The sequence below is a fragment of the Pseudozyma flocculosa genome, assembly GCF_000417875.1.
Source record: "Pseudozyma flocculosa PF-1 unplaced genomic scaffold scaffold00013, whole genome shotgun sequence".
NCBI classification, from domain to species: Eukaryota; Fungi; Basidiomycota; class Ustilaginomycetes; order Ustilaginales; family Ustilaginaceae; genus Pseudozyma; species Pseudozyma flocculosa.
Window position 1 is genome coordinate 806,651 of NW_006920881.1, and position 23,537 is coordinate 830,187.

The 23,537-nt window shown below is 64.4% G+C and overlaps 4 protein-coding genes across 4 annotated transcripts; all 4 read right to left on the bottom strand.

The window, feature by feature from the left end:
• Positions 1–337: 337 nt before the first annotated feature.
• On the bottom strand, positions 338–2,088 carry PFL1_04265 (uncharacterized protein; the record flags this gene model as incomplete). Its single annotated transcript, XM_007881788.1, has 3 exons — positions 338–348; positions 461–580; positions 687–2,088. 3 exons carry the CDS (start codon positions 2,086–2,088, stop codon positions 338–340), a joined length of 1,533 nt encoding a protein of 510 aa, XP_007879979.1.
• Positions 2,089–3,002: 914 nt separating this feature from the next.
• PFL1_04266 (uncharacterized protein) lies at positions 3,003–4,591 on the bottom strand (the record flags this gene model as incomplete). The annotated part of the gene is made up of 2 exons (XM_007881789.1): positions 3,003–4,064; positions 4,169–4,591. The coding sequence occupies 2 exons, from the start codon at positions 4,589–4,591 to the stop codon at positions 3,003–3,005; spliced, it is 1,485 nt and encodes a 494-aa protein (XP_007879980.1).
• A 3,102-nt stretch (positions 4,592–7,693) lies between these two features.
• On the bottom strand, positions 7,694–10,048 carry PFL1_04267 (uncharacterized protein; the record flags this gene model as incomplete). Its single annotated transcript, XM_007881790.1, has 2 exons — positions 7,694–9,159; positions 9,274–10,048. The coding sequence occupies 2 exons, from the start codon at positions 10,046–10,048 to the stop codon at positions 7,694–7,696; spliced, it is 2,241 nt and encodes a 746-aa protein (XP_007879981.1).
• Positions 10,049–18,206: 8,158 nt separating this feature from the next.
• Positions 18,207–21,904, bottom strand: PFL1_04268 (uncharacterized protein; the record flags this gene model as incomplete). Its single annotated transcript, XM_007881791.1, has 2 exons — positions 18,207–21,766; positions 21,877–21,904. 2 exons carry the CDS (start codon positions 21,902–21,904, stop codon positions 18,207–18,209), a joined length of 3,588 nt encoding a protein of 1,195 aa, XP_007879982.1.
• Positions 21,905–23,537: the final 1,633 nt, after the last annotated feature.

The following is a 23,537-nucleotide window of genomic DNA, read 5'->3' on the forward strand; positions in this document are numbered from 1 at the left end:
TCCATGCGTCGGTCCTGGCTGGCCAGGCAGGCCGAGCCAGCGCGCGGGGTTTTCGCCGAGCAAGTTGCCGGTCCAGCCATTTCCCGACTTCCGCCTCTGAACGCGCTCAGACCACCGCCAGGCCAGGCCAGGCTGCTCTGCTCGCCTCGCCACTCTCGCGTTCATGTCGGGCAGCAGCGACCAAGAGGCCAACACGTTACCACCAGGTGCCCACCTTCGTTGGATGCTCTCGATCCGGATCGCGGGGCCACACACGCACCCGCCGGCTACTTTATCAAGCTCTTTTCATTGCGACGTCTCTGTGTGGTCCCTACCGGGGCGTGTCGCGATCGAAAGCTTAGTACGCCACTGTCAGCACATTCGCAAACATGCGCAGCAGGGAGGGACGAGGGCAACGTCAGCGAGAGGGCTCGACATGTAGCGGCCGCCGGAGCAAACAGCGGAACCTTGAGCAACTCACTCGACTTCTCGAGGATCCTGGCGAGGTGCTCGTGGCCGTCGGCGCCCATCACGTCTCCGATGCCCGGAGCGAGGTCGAGGACGCGGCGCTGGGGAATGGTGCCCTTGACCAGCGGCTCGACTGTGATGCAAGAACAAGGCCAAGGAAGGGTAATCGCCGTTTTGTCAGCTTCTATGTGCACGGCAGAATCGAAAGACGGCTGCTGCTCATCCTTGCGACGACTCACTGTGCTCGTGCGCGTATCCCAGCTTGCTAAGGCCGCGCGGCACGCCGAGGTCGGCCAGGAACTCTGCGATGCGGTCGTAGACGAGCTGGCCCACCTCGCTGTCGGGCAGGCGTGCAATATCGGACGCCTCGCTGACGCTGTCGTAGCCCTTGAAGATGGCCGCCACCTCCCGGTGGCGGTCCGGTGCACTGGGCGCGGTGAACTCAAACACGGCCGGACCCGTCAGCGCCACCGAGACGCCATGCGGGACAATGGGGTGGTCGACCTCGTAGCCGTCGTGCTTGTACTTTGCAAACTTCTTGTTGAGGCCGCTGATGGGGTACGACATGCCGTGGCAGAGGTGGACGCCGGCGTTGCCGAAGCCGATGCCGGCGAAGGTGGCGGCGAGGAGCATCTGGCCGCGCGCCTCGGTGTCGGTGCGGTCACGGGCGACGCGGGGCAGATACTTGACCGTCTGCTTGAGCGCCCACAGCGAGAAGACGTCCGAGATGGGGTTGCGTCCCTGGTAGGCGGGCCTCTGAAGCGGGTTCTGCGGGCGGGGCATCCTCTCGGTATAGGGGATGGCCGTGTAGGACTCGAGGGCGTGGAAGAGGACGTCGAGGCCGGCGCTGATGTGGACGGCCGTGGGGCAGGTTTCGGTGTTGAGCGGGTCGACGATGCCCAGGAGGGGACGGAGTGCGCGGCTGGCGATGCCCGTCTTTGACTCGGTGGCGGTGTGGTCAAAGATGGCGGTGCCCGTCGTCTCGGAGCCGGTTCCTGCGGTGGTGGGGATGGCGAGGAGGGGCTTGAGGACCTTGTCGATGGGCGTTCCCTTGCCGATGGGTGCGTTGACAAACTCGAGCAGGTCGGCCTCGGGGTAGCAGCTGAAGAGGTTGGCGACCTTGCAGGTGTCCATGACGGAGCCGCCGCCGACGGCGAGGAAGTGGCTAAAGTTCTGGGCGCGAGCAAACTTGATGGCGTCCTGCCAGCTCTCCTCGTTTGGCTCTACGCGGACGCGGTCAAAGATCTCGAACTTGACGCCGGCGTTGTCGAGGCCCTGGATGGCCTGCTTCATGGGGGTGAGGTTGCGGACGGTCGAGTCTGTGAAGACGCCGACCTTTTGGGCCTTCATGTTGGCAAAGTCCATTCCGACCTCCTTTGTGACGCCCTCGCCGAAGCGGACGTTGCTGGCGGCGAGCTCAAATGCGTACTCCTTCTGGAGGGCGTCGTCGACGGGGGTGGCGTATCCGCGGGCGGTTGCGCCCGACTGCTGACCGTGCTTTGAGATCATGTTGAGGCCGGCGCGCGCCATGTTGAGGCCGCCCCTGGCGGTGGAGCAGCCGTGGCACGGGCAACCGGCGGCGTGCGACATGCGCATGAGGTTGAGGATGGAGCTCCTCGAGGCGGGACCGGGCTTGGGCATCGTGGGGCGGTGCGGTGCAGAGGGTGGTTTCAGGGAGTGAGGGCGAGCGAGGGCTGGGGATGGGGATGCTGCAGTAAGCGATGGCAAGTCGCAAGAGATGAGCTGGAGCAGGGAGGGTGGTGGATGACGATAGAAGAGGTGAGAGGGCGGGGGGAGAGAGAAGGCCATCTGCCATGGCTCTCTCTCTGGCCGGCGAGATGCGCGCCCTCGGCATTGGCCAGGCCTCGATGAAGCCGGTGGTGCGGCTCAGAGTGCGGGGTGCGGGGGCAGGCCGGGGCTGGCCTGGTCTGGCCTGGCCTCTGGGCTTTGGCTGGCTGGCTGGCTGGCTGGCTGGCTGTCTGTCTGCCTGGCTCGCCTAGCCGCCGCGTGTGGAGAAAGGCGGACCAAACGACCAGCGGAGTTGCCGGTGGGCCCAAAGCAAGCAGCGGCAGGGCGAGGCCAGGCCAGGCAAGCGGCCGGGCCCCCCCATCTCGCTCGGCATTATTCAAATCCAAGCGGCGGCTGTACGCTTAGGTACCGCAGTCTCGCATCGCATCGCCTCGCCTTGCCCCTCTCCTCCTCGTCCAGGCCTCCCCGCTCGCACTTGGGCGTCGAGGTCATCCCGAGCCCGCTGTACGACATCGTCGCGCGTTTCTCTCAGCCAGGAATGATACAGCTAGGTGGTTTGGCGGCTCAGAATACATAGAGTGTCACGCCGACCCGACCAGGGCGGCGTAGCCCTTTGGCGGCCGCAGAACCAAAGGTCCAGGATGCGAATAAGAGGAGAGAGAGAGAGAGAGAGAGAGAGAGAGAGAGAAAGAGAGAGGATACCGAGTCGAGTGTCCGTGCTTGTAGTGTCGCGCTGGGGCTGGAGAGCATCTCGCCACCATCGCAACAAGCGCATCGCATCTATGGGTGGATTACAGGGCGCCTCGTCAAAGCGCCGTCAGGACGCCGGCGACGGCCGCCAGCCCGGCTCCCAGGGCCAGGCCGGCCTGCAGCGAGGCAACATCCATTCTGGCGGCAGCGGCGGCCGAAGAGCTGCCGCCCTTGCCACCGGCCCCCGTGCTCCTCGAGCCGGCTCCCTTGGCCGCAGCAGTGTACCCCTCCTGCGTATCGAGCCCATCGGCAAACAGCCGGTAGAGCGAGATGTTGTACGACATCATCTCGTAGTCCTGGTGCGAGACGTTGGGCATCAGGTTGAGCGTGTGGTTGCTCGGAAAGCCGCCTGCCATGTCGCCCAGCGTCGTGACAATGTCGCAGCCCCGTTCCAGGTGGTTGGCGCCCTGCGTCGCCGCCTGGCACGATGTGTCGCCCTGACCATTGTCTAGCAGTCCCAAGCTATAGTGCACGTGTCGGCTGCGGTAGGTGGCCACCACGGCGTCCTTGTTAGCCTCGACGTCAGAGCGCGCGTAAGCGGGCAGCTGCTTGGTGTCGCCACCGACGCCGTACGGCCAGGTGTCGACGTCGGCGCAGCTGCTGTTGGCGTAGGTCCGCTCCGAGCTCGGCCAGGCGTAGCTGCCCGGGTTGCCGACCCAGTAGGCCACGTTGGCGTCGTACGGCCTCGACTTCTTGAGCATCGCGTACCGCTGCACCATCTGGGCGCCCATGCTGTGGCCCGCCAGCACCACGCGGTTGAGGGCGGGGAACTGGTCCTTGTCAAACAGCATGTCGAGGAAGCCGTCGAGCACCCGGTACGTCGAGATCGAGGCGCTGCCGGGACCACGAGAGAGCTCGCCGCGCTGCCACTGGGACCCGTACCAGTAGAGCTCGTTGGGCTGCACGGCACCCGCCTTTTGGTCGTCGCTGTTCATCCAGCACGGGCCGAGGATGAGGACCGACGAGTTGGTGACGCCAGAGGTCGAGTTGGCCGCCTCGACGCTGAGGGCGTTTTGCATCATGGACGTGTACTTCCAGCAGTCCCGCGGCTTGCCAGGCATCACGAGGACCGCCCGCTTGATCTGCTTCGGGTCGTAGTTGGCCGTCTGGTAGAAGGGCTGCGATGCGGGCGCGTGGATGCAGGGGAGGCGTGGTCCAAGTCGTCTGTCAGCTCGAGGTTATCCTGGGCGCAAGTGCATGTCTATCTGGCGGCCGCGCTCACCATGATGGCACCGTCCTTGACGGTCCATGTCCTGTTGAGCTGGAAGTCTGGGATCTCGGGAAGAGCCTGCCAGCCGCCATCAACGCTGCCGTTCACGGTGGCCTCGGGCTGATAGTAGACGCCAGAGTTCCAGGGCAGCTGACCGTCTCCGGCGACGTTGTACTTGTACAGGTCACCGGTAGCGAATTGTCCGGCAATGAATGGGAGCGCCCGGGCGACCTTGGCGGCGCCGACGGGATCGGTCATGGCCTGCTGGTAGAGGGCCTCCTGCTGCGCCTGAGAAGCGGGCTGCTGCTGCTGGTCCTGACGTCGTTCGAGATGGACAGGCCGTCCGAGAGGCGCTGATGGGTGAGCACTGCTGGGCGAGGCAGCGGCGAGAGCCGTGGCTGCCAGCCCGCCGAGGAGCGTGCAGGCGAGTCTCATGCTGTGGTGTCGAGGCGGTGGCAAGTCTAGGTGGAACTAGGGGGGCACGCAGGTTCGTCGATGCGCAGTGTCGATGCCGGTTGGTCTTGGATCGAAAGGAGACGAAAAGGAAGAGGCGGTAGCGGGCAAGGACCGGGCGCAAAGGAAGGTATTATACGGTAAACGGACCGGGCGGGAGGCAAACGAAGGTGTGATAGTGAGGGGGACAGAGACAGGATCGCGGGATAAAGGAGAGAAAGGGCGATCCCAGGACGAGGACCGAAGGAGGAGCGGGCTTGTGCCCAGTACGGTTCGAGTACGGCAGCTGGACGGACGATGCCGAGCGTACGTGTTGATCCAGAAGCAGGGCAGACCCGAGAGGAAGACATCAGAGCAAGGCACGTACGGTCGATGGCCTCTTGGGCTTCGGCGGGGCGCTATCTTGGCCCTTGGCGGGTTCAGTCAGTCGAGCTACGCCGCCAGCCGTACGTGCCGCGACGTCGGCGCCCGTCACGGCACGGCGCGGCGGCACCGGCCAACAGGTTAGTACATCATGCATGCCATGCCGTGCCATGCCATTGCCATTGCCATGTAGAACGAACCAACCATTGTCGAACAGGCGCACAGCCATGTACATATGTACACTACTGTACAGTACATACTCTGAGGACCGGTGCTGCGAGCTGCCACCGTACTGTATCAGAAGCCCCGCCAGGCCTTGACAACAGGAGAGGCGGCCCGGGGTTTGAGAAGAAGGGGCCAACGTACGGAGCGCGCGGTTCCTTGGGTACGGAAGCTGCAGCCTCGGGGACGATGGCAGGGCAAAGAGGCCAGGGGCATGAAAGACACGCCTGCGTCGAGGCCGAACGGACTGGCAGCGCCGGGTGCGAGTTTGCTGCACCCTGTCCTGCCCCTCGGTCGATCTTCTGCGGAACGAGCTTGCTTGCTTGCTTGCTCCAGAGATAGAGCAGGCGGCAGGCGGCAGAGAAGAGAAAAAGAGAGGCGAACGAACGGGCACAGCGACGGCATGTGCTGTCTGCTCGTCGCTCTCGCTGCGTGCTTGGTGCCTGACGTATCCGCCTTACGGCAGCCGGCAGTCGGCAGCCATCCCCGCCCTCAGACGAGGGAGGCAAAGGCAAAGGATCCTCGCGATCAGGAGCGAGCCGGCTCTGGCCAACTTCCAGACCCTCCGTACGGAATCGAGCCGACGAGGCTGTGCGCTCATCTCCAACGCCGATCAGGCTCGTCAGACGCGCAGAGGCAGACGGTCGCCTCGTCAGGCGATGGCGCAAAGGCGCTTGGCCCGGTCGCCCATCCGCCCGCTCCGCTCGTATTGCAAAACGCCAAGCGCCCTGGCCCGGCCCCCTCTGACCTTGGCGCTGACGTGTCGCGGCCAAGGTCGTCACACGGTGACTACGGGATGCAGCGCTGCACGGCGCCGAGCGTCGACGCCGTGCGACCACTCTTACATCACGCCAAGATGTGCGCAAAAGCACGAGGTAGCAAGTTGATGTCTGAACGGGGGCGGCCCGATCCTACAGGGAGCCAGCCGTCTGTCGCCTGCCATGCGAAAGCCGAGCCCTGGCGTCGCAGGCGAGGGCCTCGAAACGTTCTAAGTTGGCCAGCGCCCTGCCAGCCGTTAGCGCGGCCTGTCCAGCTGCCTGCTGCCTAGCTTGTTTACATGCCTGAGGCACTCGGGCGGCATGCTGCGGTCCGAGGATGATCTGTTTCGGAGACGCCGATCTGAGAGTGTAAGTGCAGCCCACCACCCTGCTCCTTCTCACGCTCCAGCTGATCCCGGTACTCGCACTCAGACGACAGCGGGGCTGGAGAGGGGCGGAAGGAAGCAGTGCGGAGACGAGGGGCTCCGAAGACGGCTTCGCCCTCCGCAGCCCCCAGCCGGACCTAGATCGCACCACCCGAGCAGCTTCGCTCGTTTGGAGCATCACCGCGCCGAGAAAAGTACAGGTTGCAACAGGCGGGTGCGAAGAAGCCGTCCCGACAGCGAGCAGGCCGTCTTCAGACTGGCGACGTACACAAGCTTCTTTAATTGACAGACACTGTACCCGTCCATGGACGGGGACCTGAGTCGTGCCCACCCCGGCCTTCGTCGAAAGACGCGATGGCAGGTCTGGGCCCGCAAGGAACCCCGACGAGACGCGGAGCGCCGCTGTCGGTCAACTCAAGATATGAAATCGGACCGGCAAGTTCCGGGGTTCCGCAGTGGTGGCGGTTTCAAGGCCAGCGGGGCATCTGCAGCTGGCAGCCCCGGATAGCTCAGCTTGTACGTAACTACATACATACTTCCTTTGTGCCGTTCCTGCTCGGTGCAGTCGAGGTGTGAGCCCCCCCTGATCGCATCGCCGGGCCGGCGGCAACGCAGGCGAGAGAATGCTCCGACGCCGATGCTCGCTCGTCCTGCCTTGTCTCTCCAGAGCAGCCCAGCAAAGCTCACCGCCGCACACCGCGCTCCGACTCGTCACCTGCATTCGACCACGCCACTCTGGTCATTCTCTGCCACGCATCCGAGGTTGACCGACTCCGTTGCAAACATTTCGAAACTGGCGTGGGGGGTGAGGGCGTCGGAGATGGATACAACAACAGAAGGACAACAGCGGCGATGGCAGGGGTGCGTGGGTCTTTGCTGCAACGAGGCTGCGATGCTTTCGACACTGGAGAAAAGAGGGACGGACAGGAGGCGCGTCGAAGAGAAGAGCGAGGTAGGGCCGTGACGGGTTTTCGTGCGCGCCAACTCGCACCGTTAGAGGGGGACGAGCGGCCGCTTTGAAAGTCGAGGGGAAAGGGCGGGGCGGGTCAAGAGAGAGAAACCAAAAGAAGGGGCGAAAGGGGGGGAGGGAGGACGGAGGTTGCGATGCGATACGTAGATCGGCGAGGAGTCGAGATGTCAAGCATCCTTCGCGAGGACGCTGTCGGGTCCCGTCAACGGGGACCGACATCAAGAGGTAGGTTCGCCATGACAAGCGCGCCACGCACGGCGCAGAACGAAGGCAGGGGAGAGAAAGAGGCGCGAGCGGATAATACACGAAGAACGGAGGCCCAGTCGAGAGAGGAACAACGGGCCTCCCATGCCCGCCTTTTGCGAAGGGGGGGTTTGTTCCCCTTTTACCACCGTCGACCGCCAGAGCCCGGAGGGTTGAGCGGTGGCAGGGTAATCTTGTCCTGTGATGCGCCGGAGCGCAGCGCAGAATTATGAGGCTGAGTCGCCATCCGATCCGCGTCAATCGTGGACAGCTCGCGATCGTCGTTGGCCTTGATCGTGCCCGTCAGCGGGCTCCTGCTGCTGTGGAGCAGGGGCAGTGTGAGATTGCCGCTCGGAATCGATGAGAGCGGGTCGTCCCGGCAGCTCGATGCGTCTAGGTTGGTCGAGCGATCCGACGAGTAGGGATGCTGGTAGCCGGGACCCGCGGAGCCGGCCGCGCCAGTGAGCAGGCGCGATCGTGCCGTCAAGGACGACAGAGCGGCCGGAAGGCTGGTCGACGATGTGTTGGCACTCGCCAGCTTGTCCAGCACCGATAGAGACCGCGCCGCGGCCGAGTCGGGCCCCGAGTTGCTGCTCGACGTCGGGCTCGACTTGGGGCTCTGGGAGGCACGGGCAGAAGGCATGTTGGAGCCGGGCGCCGAAATCGGGTAGGGCGCTCCCGAGGAGCGAAGCTGCGCGGGCATCGCGCCACCGCGGTCGTGGCTCGTGCCCATCGACAGGCTCCTGCGGTGGAAATCGGCGGGATCCTGCTCAAAGCGGGGGCTCGCTCCGCTGAAGCCGTTCGCTCGGCCATACGGCTGAGGCATGCTGAGGTTGGCACTCCGCAGGCTGGCCGCATCGAGTCGGAGATCCCCGTCCGGCAAGCCGGGCAGCGTACGCAGGGCCGGGTCGATGCTCTCGCGCCGGGATGCCGACGCAGTCGACTGGCTCAACTGCGGCGACGACATCTCCAGGCGCGGGTCAAAGACCGAGCTGCCTCCGGACCAGGCAGGAGCGAGGCCGGGGGCAACGCTCATCGCCATGGGCTGTCCAGGTCGCGAATACGGTTCCGGGGGCACGACGCCGCCGTGGGGATGCGGGAGCGACAGCCGGTGGTGGCGCACGGCGCTCGAGGACCAAAAGTCGCTGGGGCCGTCGTAGTGCGGAGGCTCCACGTGAGCGATGCCGGGTAGGCTTGCCTGCCGTTCGATGCGCGCGCTGCCGACCGAGGACGGCGAGGTGCTCCGTTCATCTTCCAGCGCCGTCGAGTGCAGCGAGTCTCGACGACCGCGGGGCATGCCGACCATCCGCTCGATCGTCTCGCCCTTCTTGCGCCCGTGCTGGTCCTTGACCTCGTGCACCACGGCGATGGCAGTGCCGTCCTCGAGCGCGCGCCGGCCGAGCTCAGCCTTGGCCTCTGCTTCGGCGTCGAGGCCTTCGACCTCCATGCCGTCGAGCTCGTACTGACCGGATGCCTCCCGAGCCTGCGAAGACTGCGACGATCGCCCCTTGGGATGCAGGATGTGTGTGCGGTAGTGCTGCAGGCTGTTGTCCTGTCGGGAGAAGCGCGCCTTGCAACCGGGGAACGTGCAGCGGTACGGCTTTTGACCTGTTGGGCGCGAGTGCGTCAGGAGGCGGTGTCAGTCGGTAATGGTGAGAATCCGAAGCACGCCCACGCGACAAAGCCGGGCATTCAGCGGCGTAGAGAGAGCCTCTGACTTACCAGTGTGGATCCGGTTGTGCCGGGCAGCGTGGCCGCTGGTGGAGAAAGTCTTGTCGCATCCGGGATGCTGGCAGGGGTATCTCTTCTTGCCGCCGATGGTGATGGCGCCCGATCCACCCTCTTTGCCACCCTTCCGTGCCGGAGCCGAGGCGCCGGCGGCGTGGGCCTGGCCGTTGGTGTCGTAGCCCGAGCTGGCACCCGGCGTCGGGTAACCTCTGGACCCCATATCCGCCGCGCTCGATGGTCGTCGGCCATAGTCGGAGGGATCCATGGGGGGCGGGTTGGCGAAGCCGCCAGAGCGATCCCACTGGCCCGGAGGAAAGACGCCAGACATCGAGGGCGCCATCGTATCGCCAGGGCGACCGCTCATGGGCAGCGGCGACGCGTTGAAGTGCTCAGTCGAGGAAAACGTAGTGCGTGGTCCGCTCATCGACGTACGCCTGTCCGACATGTCGATGCGGGGGAGGCGGGTCGAGTTGCTTATGTCGGAGCCGTTCTTCCGCGTGCCAGATCGGTTACCGCCGTCTAAGGCAGGCTCGATGGAGGTGGCGGGAGAGCTCGAAGCAGAAGAGGAAGATCGCCGGCCACTGGACCGGGTGAAGGAGTCGGTCGAAGAGGCATGCTGCGATGCACCCTCGAACGCGGAACCCAGGGGCCGGCCGCCCGTGGCCGACAGAGTCAGGGGTCCTTCGCTTTCAGACGAAGAGCCACGGCGACCACGACCGTTCAAGAGAGATACCACCCCACCGGCCGATGGCAGTGAGAAGGTGCTCATTCGAGACGCAAGGGGCTATTGCTGGTGACCGCTCTGTGCTCTTGATCACTGAGCGTCGGTGGATGGCCTCGTCGAAGAGTGGCGAGGTCGGGGTGGGATGAAGTCGCGGGCCGGGAAGCCAGGATGTTTCGCCGCTGAAGGTGGATTTGGAAGGGACGCTCGAGATGGAGTCGCGGATCGCGCGTCGCGTTGATGGTCGGATCGAGCCTGCTCTCTCCTCTGCAGGGAGTCGTGTATGTGGCAGGGTGGAGCAGCGCGCGGCAAGACGTCGGACAGCGACTAAGGATGGAGAAGGGGTCGCTCGAGCCTCGAATGGCAGACTCGAAGCGCTACTAGTGGGCAGGACGAGGCGTCACGTCGAGACGCGTTCGTTTTTCGCGGATTCCGACAAATGGGAAGCAGTCGGTGGGGCCAGCGGCGAATCCGGAGATGCCGCGTAGGTATGAGGGCTGGTACGTAGGCGAAAGACGGTTCTGGTAGCTGTGGAGCGTAGCGAGGACTACGGCCAAGTGGATGATGACCTGGACGGGCTTCTGCAACGGTCGTAGAGGTCCAAGGTCGAAGGAGGAAGAAGTCGAAGGCGGGAGAAGTGGTGAAGTGTGGCAGACGGTCGTGGTGATTGAGAAGGGGGATGGTAGAGAGAACGACCGGTGGGGGGCCGCACGAGGGGGGATTGACGACCAAGAGAGCGGTAGGGGCAGACGTCAACGGGTCGGGCTGGACGCAGGGATGGGGAGGGCGCCGGCGGGGCCAGGGTCTATCCAGGAAGAGGTGCGGGTGCCGTCTCGAATGACCACGGCGAGGGCGGCCTGAGCAGGCGGTGAGGTGGGCAGGAGACGTGAGGATCGCCGGGTCGTCGTCGAGGGGCGAGGCGAGGGAGAGGGGGGGAGGGAAGCGCCAGGCGGTTTGCGCGCTACGTAGTCGAAAGGCCAGCGAGGCGCGGTGTGATGGCAGGGGAACGGCGAGCGAAGGGACAGGCAAAAGGCGGCCCAGGATGCTTTGCCAGGTAGAGAGAGAGGGAGAGGCGAGGCGTGCGAAGAAGCGATCCAAGATCTGGATGGACGGGAAGAGGAGGGGGGAGATGTGATGGGCGAGTCGAGGACAGACCCGAGGGTTGGACGGAGAGGGGGATGGATGAGAGGCAGGCAGGGCAGCCAGGCCAGGCCAGGCCAGGCAGCAGGAACCAGATTGACAGAGCGATCGGGTGGAAAAAAGAGACCCTGAACGGGAGGGGGGGGCGGAGAAAGACAGGCAGACAGAGAGAGGCACCAGGCAGGCCACCTGGCCAGGCCAGGCAGCTGGCGGCCCAGCCCGTCGCGACGAGAAGCAGGCAGGGTCGGGCAAAGCCAGGCAGGCAGGCAGGGCGAGGGCGGGGCAGCCAAGAAGCCACGGCCAACCCGCCCAGCCAGCGTAGCGCAAATTTAGGGCGTTTTCTTTGCCCTGCCTAAGCCTGCCTGCTGCTGCCCCCTCGAACCCCTAGCCCGCCCGCCTTCCTGCCTGCTGCCTGCCTGCTGCTTGCTTTGGCCCCCAGGGTCGAGTGTGACTGGCCCGAAGTCGTCACGGCCCTGCCTTTCCCTCCGACTGCCAGCTGGGCTAGCTGGTCCGCCTTTCTCGTCCCCTACGTAGTCGGGCTCGCCGACGGGTCCTCCCGTCCTAGCCTGGCCTGCCTCTGGTTCCGTCGCCGCCGTCGTCCGCCCTGCAAGGCCACGCTCAAACGAGATGGCAGGGAATCTCATCGCCCCCATCTCCTTGCTTGCCTGCCTCTGAGCAGGCCTAGGGCGCTTTCTTTGGCCCGGGACGAGAATCAGAGCGGGTGCGAGGTCCGGCTATCAGAAGTCTTGAATCTCGGCGCAGCGGCTCGCACCACCGTTGGCCGCACATGCTGGAGTCCCCCTGTCCGCTCCTGCCGTACGTTTTTGGAGCGGCTCAGCATCACCTACGTCGGGCGGCGACAGCGCAGCACCATCAGGTGGCAGCCGGTAGCGGGATGGCTGGCCGGGCCCAACTGGCGTACGTGGCAGCCGCGTCAGGCTACCGCGCCACGTCGGCGATTGAAGGCCTTCACCAGTACGCAAGCCCGACGAATGGAAGCAGCATCTCCCCGACGCCAGACGCCGCCTTGCGCAGCATGGCCTGGCCCTTCTGGCTGAGGCCGAATCGCTCGTGCATCGACCGCCCCACCCATTCGGCATCATGCCGGGGGCGGGGGAAGAGGGGGAGGAAGGCGTTGCGCCCTTCACAGGTCTCCCCAGCCTGCTGCCTTCCTGCTGCGGCATCTCCCCTGTCTGCGATCACCTGAAGTCTGGAAGCTATTGGGCACAGGGCGGACTTGCTCCGCCAGCCAGACGAGAATCCAGCAGCTAGAGCAGTTCGAGAGTGTCGGAGACGGAATCAGACAGTCCCGGCGGCCGTCTAGGCCGCCTCCCCTCGGGAGCGAGAGCACAAGAAAGGAGGGGTGGCAGCGGGCGGCCTCGCCGACGTTGGCGTCGGAGGTGGAACGGAAACTGCCAGGCCAGCGGCGTGTGGACTCTTGAGCAGGCTGTGCACACCTACGCATGGGGAGTCGATCGAAACAGGCCTCTCTCTAAAGTAAGCAGCAGCATACGGATGGTGGCTGACGGTCGAAGGTGAAGCAGCCCAGGAGGGTTAGGATGCAGGGACCTCTCCTCGAGGCCGAACAGAGCTCACGTACTTTTGAGCCGTTGCTTGCTGCGCTGCTTACACCCGCAGCTGGTCGAGCAGTCGCCAGCCATGATACCAACAACACACAGCAGCATCAGGCAGGTACAGCGCTGAACAATTACCGCGCCCGCCTGTGCCTGTTCCCTGCTTTCGGGGTAACCGGCAACTCTGTGCGCGAATGTGCAACTCAAGAATCTTAATCAGAGACTGAGCGGGCCATGAACACGGACATGTGCTTCGAAGGTGGGGAGTACGTGGGCGGGACCGCTTTTTCGACGCTGCCGTGATCGTGGCTGCGGCTGGCCTGCGAGGTGAGCATCCGCTTCCTCCCCTTTGGCCCTCGTCCGCGGCTCAGGAGGGCCCGGACCTCACCTATGCACGTAGAAGGCGGTCGAAGGCGCAGAGTAGTCCATTGGCCAAGCCGGCAGCGTACAGGTTAAGTGGATGTGGCTTCGGCGACTGAACCTCTAGTTCGCCAGCTGGACGGCGGAGCTCGAAATCTGCAAGAGCCAAAGTCGCTGCGCAGTCTCAGCGCGGGGCCGCAAAGCAGGCAGGTAGGGGATCGCCAGGCGGGCAGGCCGCATACGCCGTGCGCTGGACATCGTCAGCTGCTTTCCGGCCACCATCCACTTGCCCGCCTGCCAAGACGGGGACCCCTGCCTTGCCCCCCGGCAGCGGCCAGAAGAGGGTAGTGTGGTGCGAGGGTGTGGCGCCCTTGAACCCTTTCCGCCGCGAGTCTAAAAACTACTCGAGCCGACGCCAAACATCGTCGGCGCATGCTAGACAACAAACCACGTCCTTCCTGAGGCCTGGGCCCGTTGTCACCCACCCTCCTTCAGGCTGCACGACGTCTGCGCTTCCTCACGCAGATGCACTCGCAAACATATATGTTGGGCCTCGCCTGGCAGAGACCGGCACACCACAGGTACATACAGTAGTAGCAGCTCAGGCGGCCGGCTACAGCTCATCGGAACAGCTGATGGCGCGGCTGAGCCACCCGCGACGGCCGCAGCAGCATCGGTGTGCGCGCTCTGACGTTGATCGCAACCTCGCCTAGCCATCCGTGGCTGGGTCGGCACCCACGAGGATGCACATTGGGGCAACTCCGCCTCCATACATCATCGTGGCCAGTTGCAGATGCCCTACCTGAACCGGCTTTCAGCCGAACGTGAGACGGATCATCATGACGCTCGGACAGACGTAGCACCAATAATAATAACAAGTTAGTGTGTAAGTTTTATTTGTATCACAGCCAACGAGATGGAGAAGTTATGTAGCGACGACCGTCGGCGACGTCCAGGCCAGGCCAGGCCAACGCGCGGCCGCTGGGCCAAGCGACCGCGCCCGGCCTGTAGAATGACGACAGGCACCAACGGATCGACGACATGTGGACGTCGGCAGCATGCTGGCATGTACCGCTCTAAAACTTGGCCCCTTGATCGCAACGGCTTATGCTCGACCGGCAAAAAGGGAGCAGGGAATCGTCATACGGTAGCGGTAGCAGTCCCGCACACCCGCACGCGCTACAGCAACTCTACGGTGCACTCTCTCCTGCGTTGCTCGGGACCTTGAAGCTTATCCAACAGCAATGCGCTTCCACCGGTACGTGACGTGGAAGGGACCACGGCATGATTCTTGCCAGATGACACTGCCGTACAGTGCCTCATCAAGTCGGCCCGCAGCACAAACCAGGCAAGAGCAGGCCGGTGTCATCCTGCTGGTCGGCCACGCCACTAGACCGGGCCACATTGCTCCGTCCTGGTGTGTTTCGAGCCTATTGCCTCGGGATCCGGAGAGCAAGGTCGACGACCTGACGTCGGCGGAATCGCTGGATGATCTCATTTAAGTGCAGCGGAGGAGCGCTAAATCTTCTCGACGACGTGCGGCGCTGATCGGGTCGAGCGCGGCCCCTACGTCATTCCCTAGGTATCCACACGACGGGGTTGTTGGCCGTGAAGGTGTTCCGAAACCCTTTCGCCATCTATCCACCCGAAGCCGCCGCAACGTCAGACCCTGTTTTCAGCACAAAGACGTCCATTACTGTCCTCCGCGCCGTCGCCATCCGGCCCTGAACCGCCCTGCCGCCCCTATGTAGAGCGACCGACGAGCGACGATTGGATGTGCCTACGTTGCCTGGTTTCCCCGTGTTCTCGAATGGCAAGAAGCTTCTGTTGCACGGGAAAGCGATGGGGGTGCCAGGTGGCATCTTGACCGGCACAGCGAGCAGAGAGGCACATAGCCGTCATATTCGCCGTTGGCCGTCGCGATCGGACACGGCCAGGAACGGCCAGGGGAGGCGGAAGATCGGGATCGGCGCCATCGCGTGCTCCATGACTACACGGCTTGACAACGCGGCGTGATCGTGCCCGCGGTATCCGACGACATTCCCGTTTACAGCCAAGCAAAAGCGTCGGCGTAGGACGAGGTATGCGTGCCGCAGCGGGGCAACTCATCTTTGATCGATACCGGTAGATCACAGTCGCGCTAGCGTCGCAGCGGTCGTCGTCGTCGTCGTCGAGCGCCGTCCGCAATCAGCGTCGTCGACTCTTGGCAAAGTTAAGACCTGCCAAGCCGAACATGTAGACGAGCAGTCACACCGGCTCGACTCCCGGTTGGATGTATGTACGGTACCGCCAGTCGTATGGCGGCGCCGCTCGCTCGCATGGCCTTTTCCCGGCAGCGAGCGTCGATCGGGTGCACAACAAGGGCTCAGGAGAAGCAGTAGGCAGGCTCCTTGCTTGACAGCGTCGGATGAAGGCATGACCAGGTCGGGCGACGCTGCCATGGCCTTCAGGCAGACGACATCTTTCTACGGCAGTCCATTGGCGTCCATCGAGCACCGCATGGATCGCCAGTCGGGGGCCGCGGCTGATACAGTACCTACGCTCATCCGCGCCAGGATCACGCACCAGGATCACGGGGGGAGGACACGGAGCAGGATCGTCGACCTCTCCGGTACATACATACAGTACGGGGCCTGCCTGTTGAGCATCGGCGGCCGCTCTGGGAAGCTCTCCTGCCCGAGGGGCCACAAACCGCAGGCATTATGCGACTGCCGGAACAGACGTTCTTGTGGTACAGATGCACTCCTCTGGCGACCTGTCTTTCCGTTTGTCGCAGGCACGGAGATGGCAATGAGGGCGCTAGTCGCTGCTTAGCTTCACTCTACAAAGTCGAGCCTCGGCTTCAGCTACCGGTAACAGGAGGGCGGGCCCGAATATGTCGATCGATACAGGGTCCAGAGGCCTCCTCGCCGAGCGGTACGTGACAGAGAGAGTCGTGGGTGCCGACAGTGCCACTTCAGGCCCTTCGAGTGCACGTCGCGAGAGGCTGAAGCGGTCAGGTTCCTCGAGGCTCGCGTGTTCGTTCATGTCGACTTGCACACGCACTGTCCGATGCGATGGTTGTGCGAGATCCTCTAGTGGTACTGGTACAGGCCTCATGCCTTTGCTGCTTACTTGTGTATCTCGGGGGCCTCAGTCAGCTTTTCGCCGGAAGCGGGCTAGAGACTTACATACAGGAGTCATCAGCGACAACTTCGTCCATGGAGATGTCCCAACCGCCTCGCCATCGCCCTCTGGCGAATTTGAGCAGAAAGCTTGACATCTCGGTGGCCTGTCGTGGGCTGGTCGGGTCGATAGAGGCTGCAAGAGACGCTAAACACCTACCTTGGTCCAGCTAGGCAGCCTCTGTTGTGCGTAGGCAGTCTGCCGCTCGGTATCCTGAGTCCGGACTGTGGGAACAAGGGGTTGCATCAGACCTGCTGCGCGCGAACTTCTGTGCAGGGGGAAACGGTCTTTAGCCTTAGAGTGTGGACGGAGACGTCGAGACTGGTCGTGCTGCGCTGCTCAGCGAACAGGTGTGCTGCTCGATGGCAACGGTCAACCGGCGCAGCGTGCGGAGCCTGGCGTCGCGAGAGGCGCTCAGACGACGTGGTCGGCCCGTCTGCAAAGGGTTCTGGACCCTGCACATCAGCATCGGACCCCTGGGGCCGTGGACCCTGGTTCGACCGTCGCCTGCTTCCCGAAGCCCACGTACTGTACTAGACGAAGAGGTCCTAGCCTGGGCGTGCGTGGACGGCGGAACAGGAAGGCGGGCCAGGGCCAAGTCGGGGCGGGCTGGCGCCTCTCCTTTCTTCTTCGATCCCGACGTCGCACGCCCCGTTCAGGCGCCGACGGCGGCTGCGCTTCGCGCCTCGTTGCTCGGGTTAAATGCGCCAACCATGCCTGGGTCCGGACGCCTTTGGCGAACGGGTGCTGGATTGATCCGCGCGCTAAAGTGCTTGCGAGCAAGCCTGTATGGTGGTCTTTGACGATTGGTCCGTTCACGAGGCGTTCTGCCCGAAAGGGGCCGATTGTCGCCGAAGTCGCCTGTAGACGTCGTTTCGGGCCATCGCGCAAGTTTTGCGACGGGCTGGACAGGGCGTCGATCTGTGGTCGATGCCCGTCCGTGCGAGAAAGGACGGGAAGCGGTCGACAGCTCGAGATCACGTCCGGTGGTTGCGACGCCACGTCCAGCGACTTGGAAGAGCCTCGTGCGACGCTCGACGGCGATCAGACACGTCGCACATCGCGACAGCAATCAAGACTAGACGAGCTGCACGGACCGAGCACGGCCTGCCAAGCAAGGCAGGCAGCTGTAGACCGCCGCTTGTACGACAGAGACTCGCCTTCTGTATGTATGGACGGGCGTACTGTACATATGTGCTCTGCGCGTTCGGCCTCTCGGTAAGAGATCGCCGTCGTCGCATGGGGGCAGACAACCGAGTGGCGCAGCGCCTGACTAGTCCAAGACTTGCGCCAGGAGCCATCCCGGTCCGTCAATGCAGGTTGCACCGCCAGCGCCTCTCGCTACTGTCCACTCCACCATCCAATGTCACGCCGCCGGACGCCTCCTGCACTGACCAAACACCGGACGGGACAGCCTTCGCCGAGGCCGGAGGTCAGACAGAGGGTCCCCGGCACGGCGAGCGTTTTCGTGGCGAATTTCCGTCACCTTTGTTTTTTCTCGGGCTTTTTGCTCAACCCCTTCACGAGCGGCAACTGGCTGGCCATTGGAGCCGTCCTCGGCGAGCATCAGCTGCGAACGGACCACGACACTGATGTTGTTTCAAGGTGCCTCGAGGGCGGTACGTAGTTACAAGGGTTGCTGAAAGGGCGAGAGACGGATCGACAAAGGAGAAATCCAGCGATTTCGGTATGGACCTGGACAGTTCGAGAGAGAGAGAGGAAATCCCAAGACCTCGCGCGGGATGGCGGGGCCAGTTCGCGGAACAGATATCGATGCTTGTGTTTGCGGCCGGGTCGTTTTGATCGTGCGGAGACAGGGAAAGTGTAGTGTCGCTCCTCTTATTCGAGAGCGCCTGCTGTGATGTCGAAGATGGTGGTGGCGGGGTGCGCCGTTCCTCTGCGGGGCTAGCGGCCACCCACCGACCAGGCCGCAGTGCTTGCTGCGCGACCGTGCCTCGCGTCCCTCGTCAGATGCTGAGAGCGTTCTCGCCATCCCGGTCGTCGAGGTCGTCGACCATGTTGCCAAAGATGCCACCAAACAGCGGCGAGTGGAGCGGGGTCTTGCACGCAGACGACGGCAGGCCGCCTGAGCTGGACAACAGGCTAGCTCTGCTTCCCACCGCCTCGCCCTCCTGGACATGGCCGAGATGCGAGCGCGCAGCCAGACCGCCGACGGGGCTGCTGCTGCTATCGCCACCAACTGCAGACGACGGGTCGAGGGCGCCCTGGACCGCCGTGGCGGCAGGTGGTCCCATGCCGACCACGGAAGCGTAGGTCGCGGGTGCCGGATTCGGGGCTGGCGCTGGCGAGGCACGCGGCGTGGGCGAGGCGTCGGTAATGCGCATGCGCGGCAGAGCAGTGGCCGGCGAATCGCTGCGGTCCTTGGTCGTGAGGCCATGCAAGCCGGCTTCCGGCAGCTGCGGCGTAATCGGATGAGGAGAGCGGGAGGGCTCGCTCTGCGCGCTCATCACCGACTTGACGTCGTCGTTGTTGTCGGCCCTCGTAGCCAGCAGGGCGGCACGCCGAGCTTTCCGCTCCCTCTTCTCCCGGCGAGTGATCCGTCCGGGTCCGGCACTGTTGTTCGAGGCCGACTCGACCGATGCCACACCACCGAGGCGGCCCTGTGGCATGCTGGCATGGCGCTCCAGCGAGAAAGCCCCGTGAGACGAGACTGTGCTCCTGCCGTTGGCGCTGGCGATGTCGCCGGATCGGGTGGGGAAGAGCACCGGAGAGATGACAAATGGTCGTCGGCGGCCCCCGCCCTGACCCGCCTCGGCCTCGTCGTTGGCGGAGAGCTGGTGTTGAGGGCGAATGGGGCTCATCGAGAACATCTCCATATCGCCAGCGGCGGCCGAAGGTGTCCGGAAGGGCGAGTGCTCCTGTCGCCGCTGCGAGCGGCCGTGGGAACGCGTCAGAAGGAACGTACCAAGCGGCTGCTGGTGCTGGCTCTGTCCGAAGGCCGACGATGCCCGCTGCGAGTCGCGGAAGGTGCCCATCGGGATCTTGTCCCAGCGGGCAAAAGCGTTGAGGTTGAGGCCGGGGCGACCGTTTGCCTGCGCCGACCGCATCGTCGAAGTGCCCTCGTTTTCAGTGGCGCTGCCGCCGTATGGTTCGGGCGAGGGAGACTTGGAGGAGTTGCCGCGCCAGAGCATGTTGGCGTTGACCACATCGTCGAGGTCCATCGGGTCCACCGGCTCCGGCTCTGGCGACGAGGCGGCCACCTCGCTGAGCTCCTCGATGGTCGAGGCGCCGTCGTTTGTCGACGAGAAGCGGCGCTGACGCTTGCTGAGCTGGTCGTTGAGCGAGCTGCGTCGCGCCGCCGTGCGTTTTTTGGCCAGGCCCTTCTTCTGCAGGCTCCTCTTGCCCGAAAAGGGCGACGGGGCCTTTTTCGATCCGTCAATCACAGCTCGGTGGATTGACTTGGATGAGGTGGGCATGAACGATCCCATCTCGGGCTTGACGAAGTTGGCGCTGCGGGGGACGTCTGGCGTCCGCGGAGGCTGACCAGAGGCGTTCGGGGCCGCAGCGGTGGCGGCGACGTCAGTGGAGGCTCGTCGATGATGCTGCGAAGAGCCAGCCAACGGAGCGCTTGCCTCGCAGCTGGTGATCGTGGAAGGTAGCTGGACCCCTGCGACCAGATTGGCGGCCTCTTCGAGCGTGAGACCGAGCGCCTCGGCAGCGACTCTCAAGGTGCCTTCCGGGTCGCGCGCCAGGTCGTCGGTCGAAATGGTCAGGTCCACCTCGAGCGGCGGCTGGTCAGGCGAAGCCGAGGCACTGCCGGCTGCACTGGGCGCGGACCCGGCAGCGGGACCCGAGAGAGTCGCCACGCCGGTCTCGGCCACCGTGTCGGCGGCGCTCTGCGACGCTAGCAGCTCGGCGGTTTCCTTGGTCGAAGGGGACGGCAGGCCACTCTGCAGGCCACTAGCGGGCGACAACATGCGAGACTTGGCCGCAAGTGCGCGAGCCCGCCGCGAGTTGCGGCCTCCACGGGGCGCGACGGATCCGACCAACAAGCGCGGGTAGGGCATGTCCTCGTCGGGCAGCTCATCGGTGGTGTCGCCGTCGTCCTCGGGTGCTCCGAGCATGCCCATCGAGGCCCAGCTGGGCAGGGCACGATTCCCGTGCTCGTCGTACTCGTAGTCGGTGCTGTCGTCGTCGGTGTCGTCGACAAACTCGAACTCGCCGTCGGAACCAAAGACGGCCTCGCCATCGCCGGCGCGTGCATAGATGAGCCGGCCATCGAGGTCCTCGATCACCAGGAGCGGTACATCGGGCTGGGCGGCGGTGGCGTCGGCGGCGGCATCCCCATGCGTGGCGGCAAGTTCCTGGGCGGTGCCGACATGGGCGATCAGCGGGGCCTCGAGGACTCCGCTCTCGAGGTCGCTGATGTCCTCGTCGGTGTCGGAATCGGTGGTAAACTCGTCGTCGTCGTCGCGCATTGCTTCTCCGGGCGCAGTCTCGCTGTCCGTCGAGGTCTCGAAGAAGTCGGTGAAGGAAGGTTCGGACGAGGTGCGGAAGCCCTCCTGCTCCTCAAAGATCTCATCCTCGACGTAGGGAAGGCCGTAGAGCCTCATGGCGTCGGGCGAGAGCGAGAGGAGGTCCGCGTCCGCCTCGTCCTCCCCGTCCTCGACATCGGCTTCACCCTCGGCCTCGTTGGCGACGTTGGCAGGATCGCCGCCGGTTCCGCCTCCGGCAGTCGAGCGTCGACGTATTGTCGAGGATCTTGCTCGGTGTTCGGTGTCGCCTCGGCTGCTCCAATCCTGGCCATTGCTGGACTGCTGGCCCGTCGTCTCCTTGCGCACCTTTGCGCGCGCCCTCGCCTCCCTCTTGAGGGCGTCGCGAATGATGAATCGCGACTCGTCCAGCTCGTTTTCCTCGCCGTCGGAGCCGAGGAGCGACTCGCCGTCTCCAGCCTCGAGGAGCTTCTTCTCCATCTCGGTGTCCGAGTCGGACAGGGCCAGATCGCTGCTCCTGGCCTTTCCCTTGTCGACGCGGGAGACTGACGGCTCATCGTCGCTGGAGGGGATGTCTGTGAGGTCCGAGTCGGATTCGAGCTCATCGAAGCGCTGCTTCCGCACCGCCGACTTGCGCTCCCGACGGACGCGTTCCTTTTTGGGCCCTGCCTTGGAGGCCTTCTTGTGCGGCATGCGCTGGTGCTTGGGCGCCTGCTGCATGCTGCGCGTTGGAACGGGTAGTTTGATTCCGGGGAGATGGTGGTGGTGGGACGCCGATGAGGCGTCGTAGTCGTCGTCGTCGTAGCCGTCGCCGTCGTTGGACGAGCTCGGTGTATTCTCGTCGTCCGAAAAGACAGAGAGCCTGGGGGAGGCGGTGCCGCGCTGGTTGCGCTGCTGGAGGGAGCGGTGCTGCGAGGAGCGATGCTTTGATCCGAGGCCGGGACTGAGTCGCGAGGAGCGATGCTTTGATCCGAGGCCGGGACTGAGTCGCGAGGGTGAGGGCGAGCCCTTGAGCTTGGCGGCCTTCTTGACGTTGATGGACGAGGGGTAGTCTAGAGGCCGGGTGGAGTGACCTGAACCGGATAGCGCGGCAGACGCGATCGGGGTGAGCCAGGTGATCCGGATCGCGTCCGGAAGAACCGTCCCATCTCCGTCCTCTGCGACGCGGAAACAGCGCACTCACTGAGATCGTTTGTCAATGATCGGGACATGTATGCGTTCGCGTGGCCTCAAGCGAGGGTCGGTTTCGGGTGCCAGTGCAGGCCTCTGTCGCCGGATTAACGTGGCGAGGCTGGTCGAGGCGGATGCCCTGCGTTGGGGTGTTCAAGGCTCTGCGGCCTCAAACTGACGGGAGAGGCCGGCTGTGCCGGGCTCGAAAGGCGTGGTTCTGCGCCGGCCGGTTGAGCAGGCGTGCGAGATGCTCGTATTAAGGTAGAAGAATCCGCGGGTGTGCGAAGAGTTTGGGAGGAGCGGGAGGGAGCGTCCAACGACGATGAGCATGTTCCAGGATTTGGGTTCTAGAGGACTAGTTGCTGCCGCGAGCGTCTGACCTGAACGATGTCGAGGCCGAAGCTTCGGTGCAAGACGCTGACTGGGGCGCAGGCGGACAAGAGAGCAGCGGCTGGCGGTAGGGGGGTTGAGAATCACGGCTCAACTGGCGAGGCCGGTCGGTCGCAAGAAAGTCGGCCGATGGGGGTGAGGCGATACCAAGGAAGCAAGGACGAGCTGAAGTCGCCGCAGCTAGTCGAGATCGGGCGATGGTTTAGGACGATGGCTTCGAGGAGATGGGCGGTGAAGGCAAGGCTGCGTGTGTCTGCGTTGGGATCTGTTAGCTGGTGATGGTGTTGGATGGCGAGAGGCGTGGATGAAAGACGAGAAGAAACCCAAGGGAGCCACACCCACCATCGAAGCGTGGGCGGCGGCCCAGCGACTGGCGGGGCTGCCTGGCGGGTGGGCCGAGAAGGCCTGGCTCCACCGCACTTCCTCCAAGCCCTCTGGCAGGCACTTTGGCCAGAGGCTGAGCTGCTGCTGCGCAATCCAGGATTTTTTTTTTTTTTTTTGGTCGGTCGGTCGACCCCCGGCGGGGCGCCAGCGGGAAGGCAAGCAGAAGAGTTCCTTGGGGGGCAGGCAGGCAGGTTAGCGCAGGGCAGCGGGGGGGGGGGGTTTGGTTTTTTTCGCCCCTGCCTCTGCCATGCCGGCTTCACCCCTGCCTCCTTCTGCTGCTGCGTGGCTGCAGCCTCTTCTTGCTCATGCGCATCGAAAGGCCGGCGCGCGTGCGGTCAGGCCGGGGTGGCCTGCCAGAAGAGTAGGTCTGCCTGCCTGCTGCCGTCTCGAAAAGAGGTTCCGCTACCGGTGCTGTGGCAGGGGAAAAGGCGGTGACGAGACCGCGCGCAGAGATCACGACGAGCTCCGGCTGGCCAAAGACATACAGCGCACAACGGCAACGACGATAAGGCGACAATAGGCCTAGCCTGGGAGGGATCCATCCTGGTCGCTGATACACGGCGCTCTTGATTCATCCAGCAGGCCAGGCCCAGCTAGCGAAGGAGCCAGAGAGAAGTGCAGCCCCTAGCCTGCCTGCTTGCGAGCAGGCAGGTCGATGCCGGCGGCGGCGACGCTTTGATGTACGTTATTTGCTGCTCGAAGTTGGTAAAACCCCGCCGGCCTGCTTTGCGCCCTCCAAGTCGAGCGGTCATCCTGCAGCCTGGCGGAGGGGGGGGGGGGGGGGGGGGGGGTGTGTGTTCGTCGAGCGTACACGTACGACGACCGGAACGAACGTCGCCGCCCGTCCGTCCGGGGTCGGGACACTCGTCGTCGTTCTACACGAAGGAGGCGACAAACGAC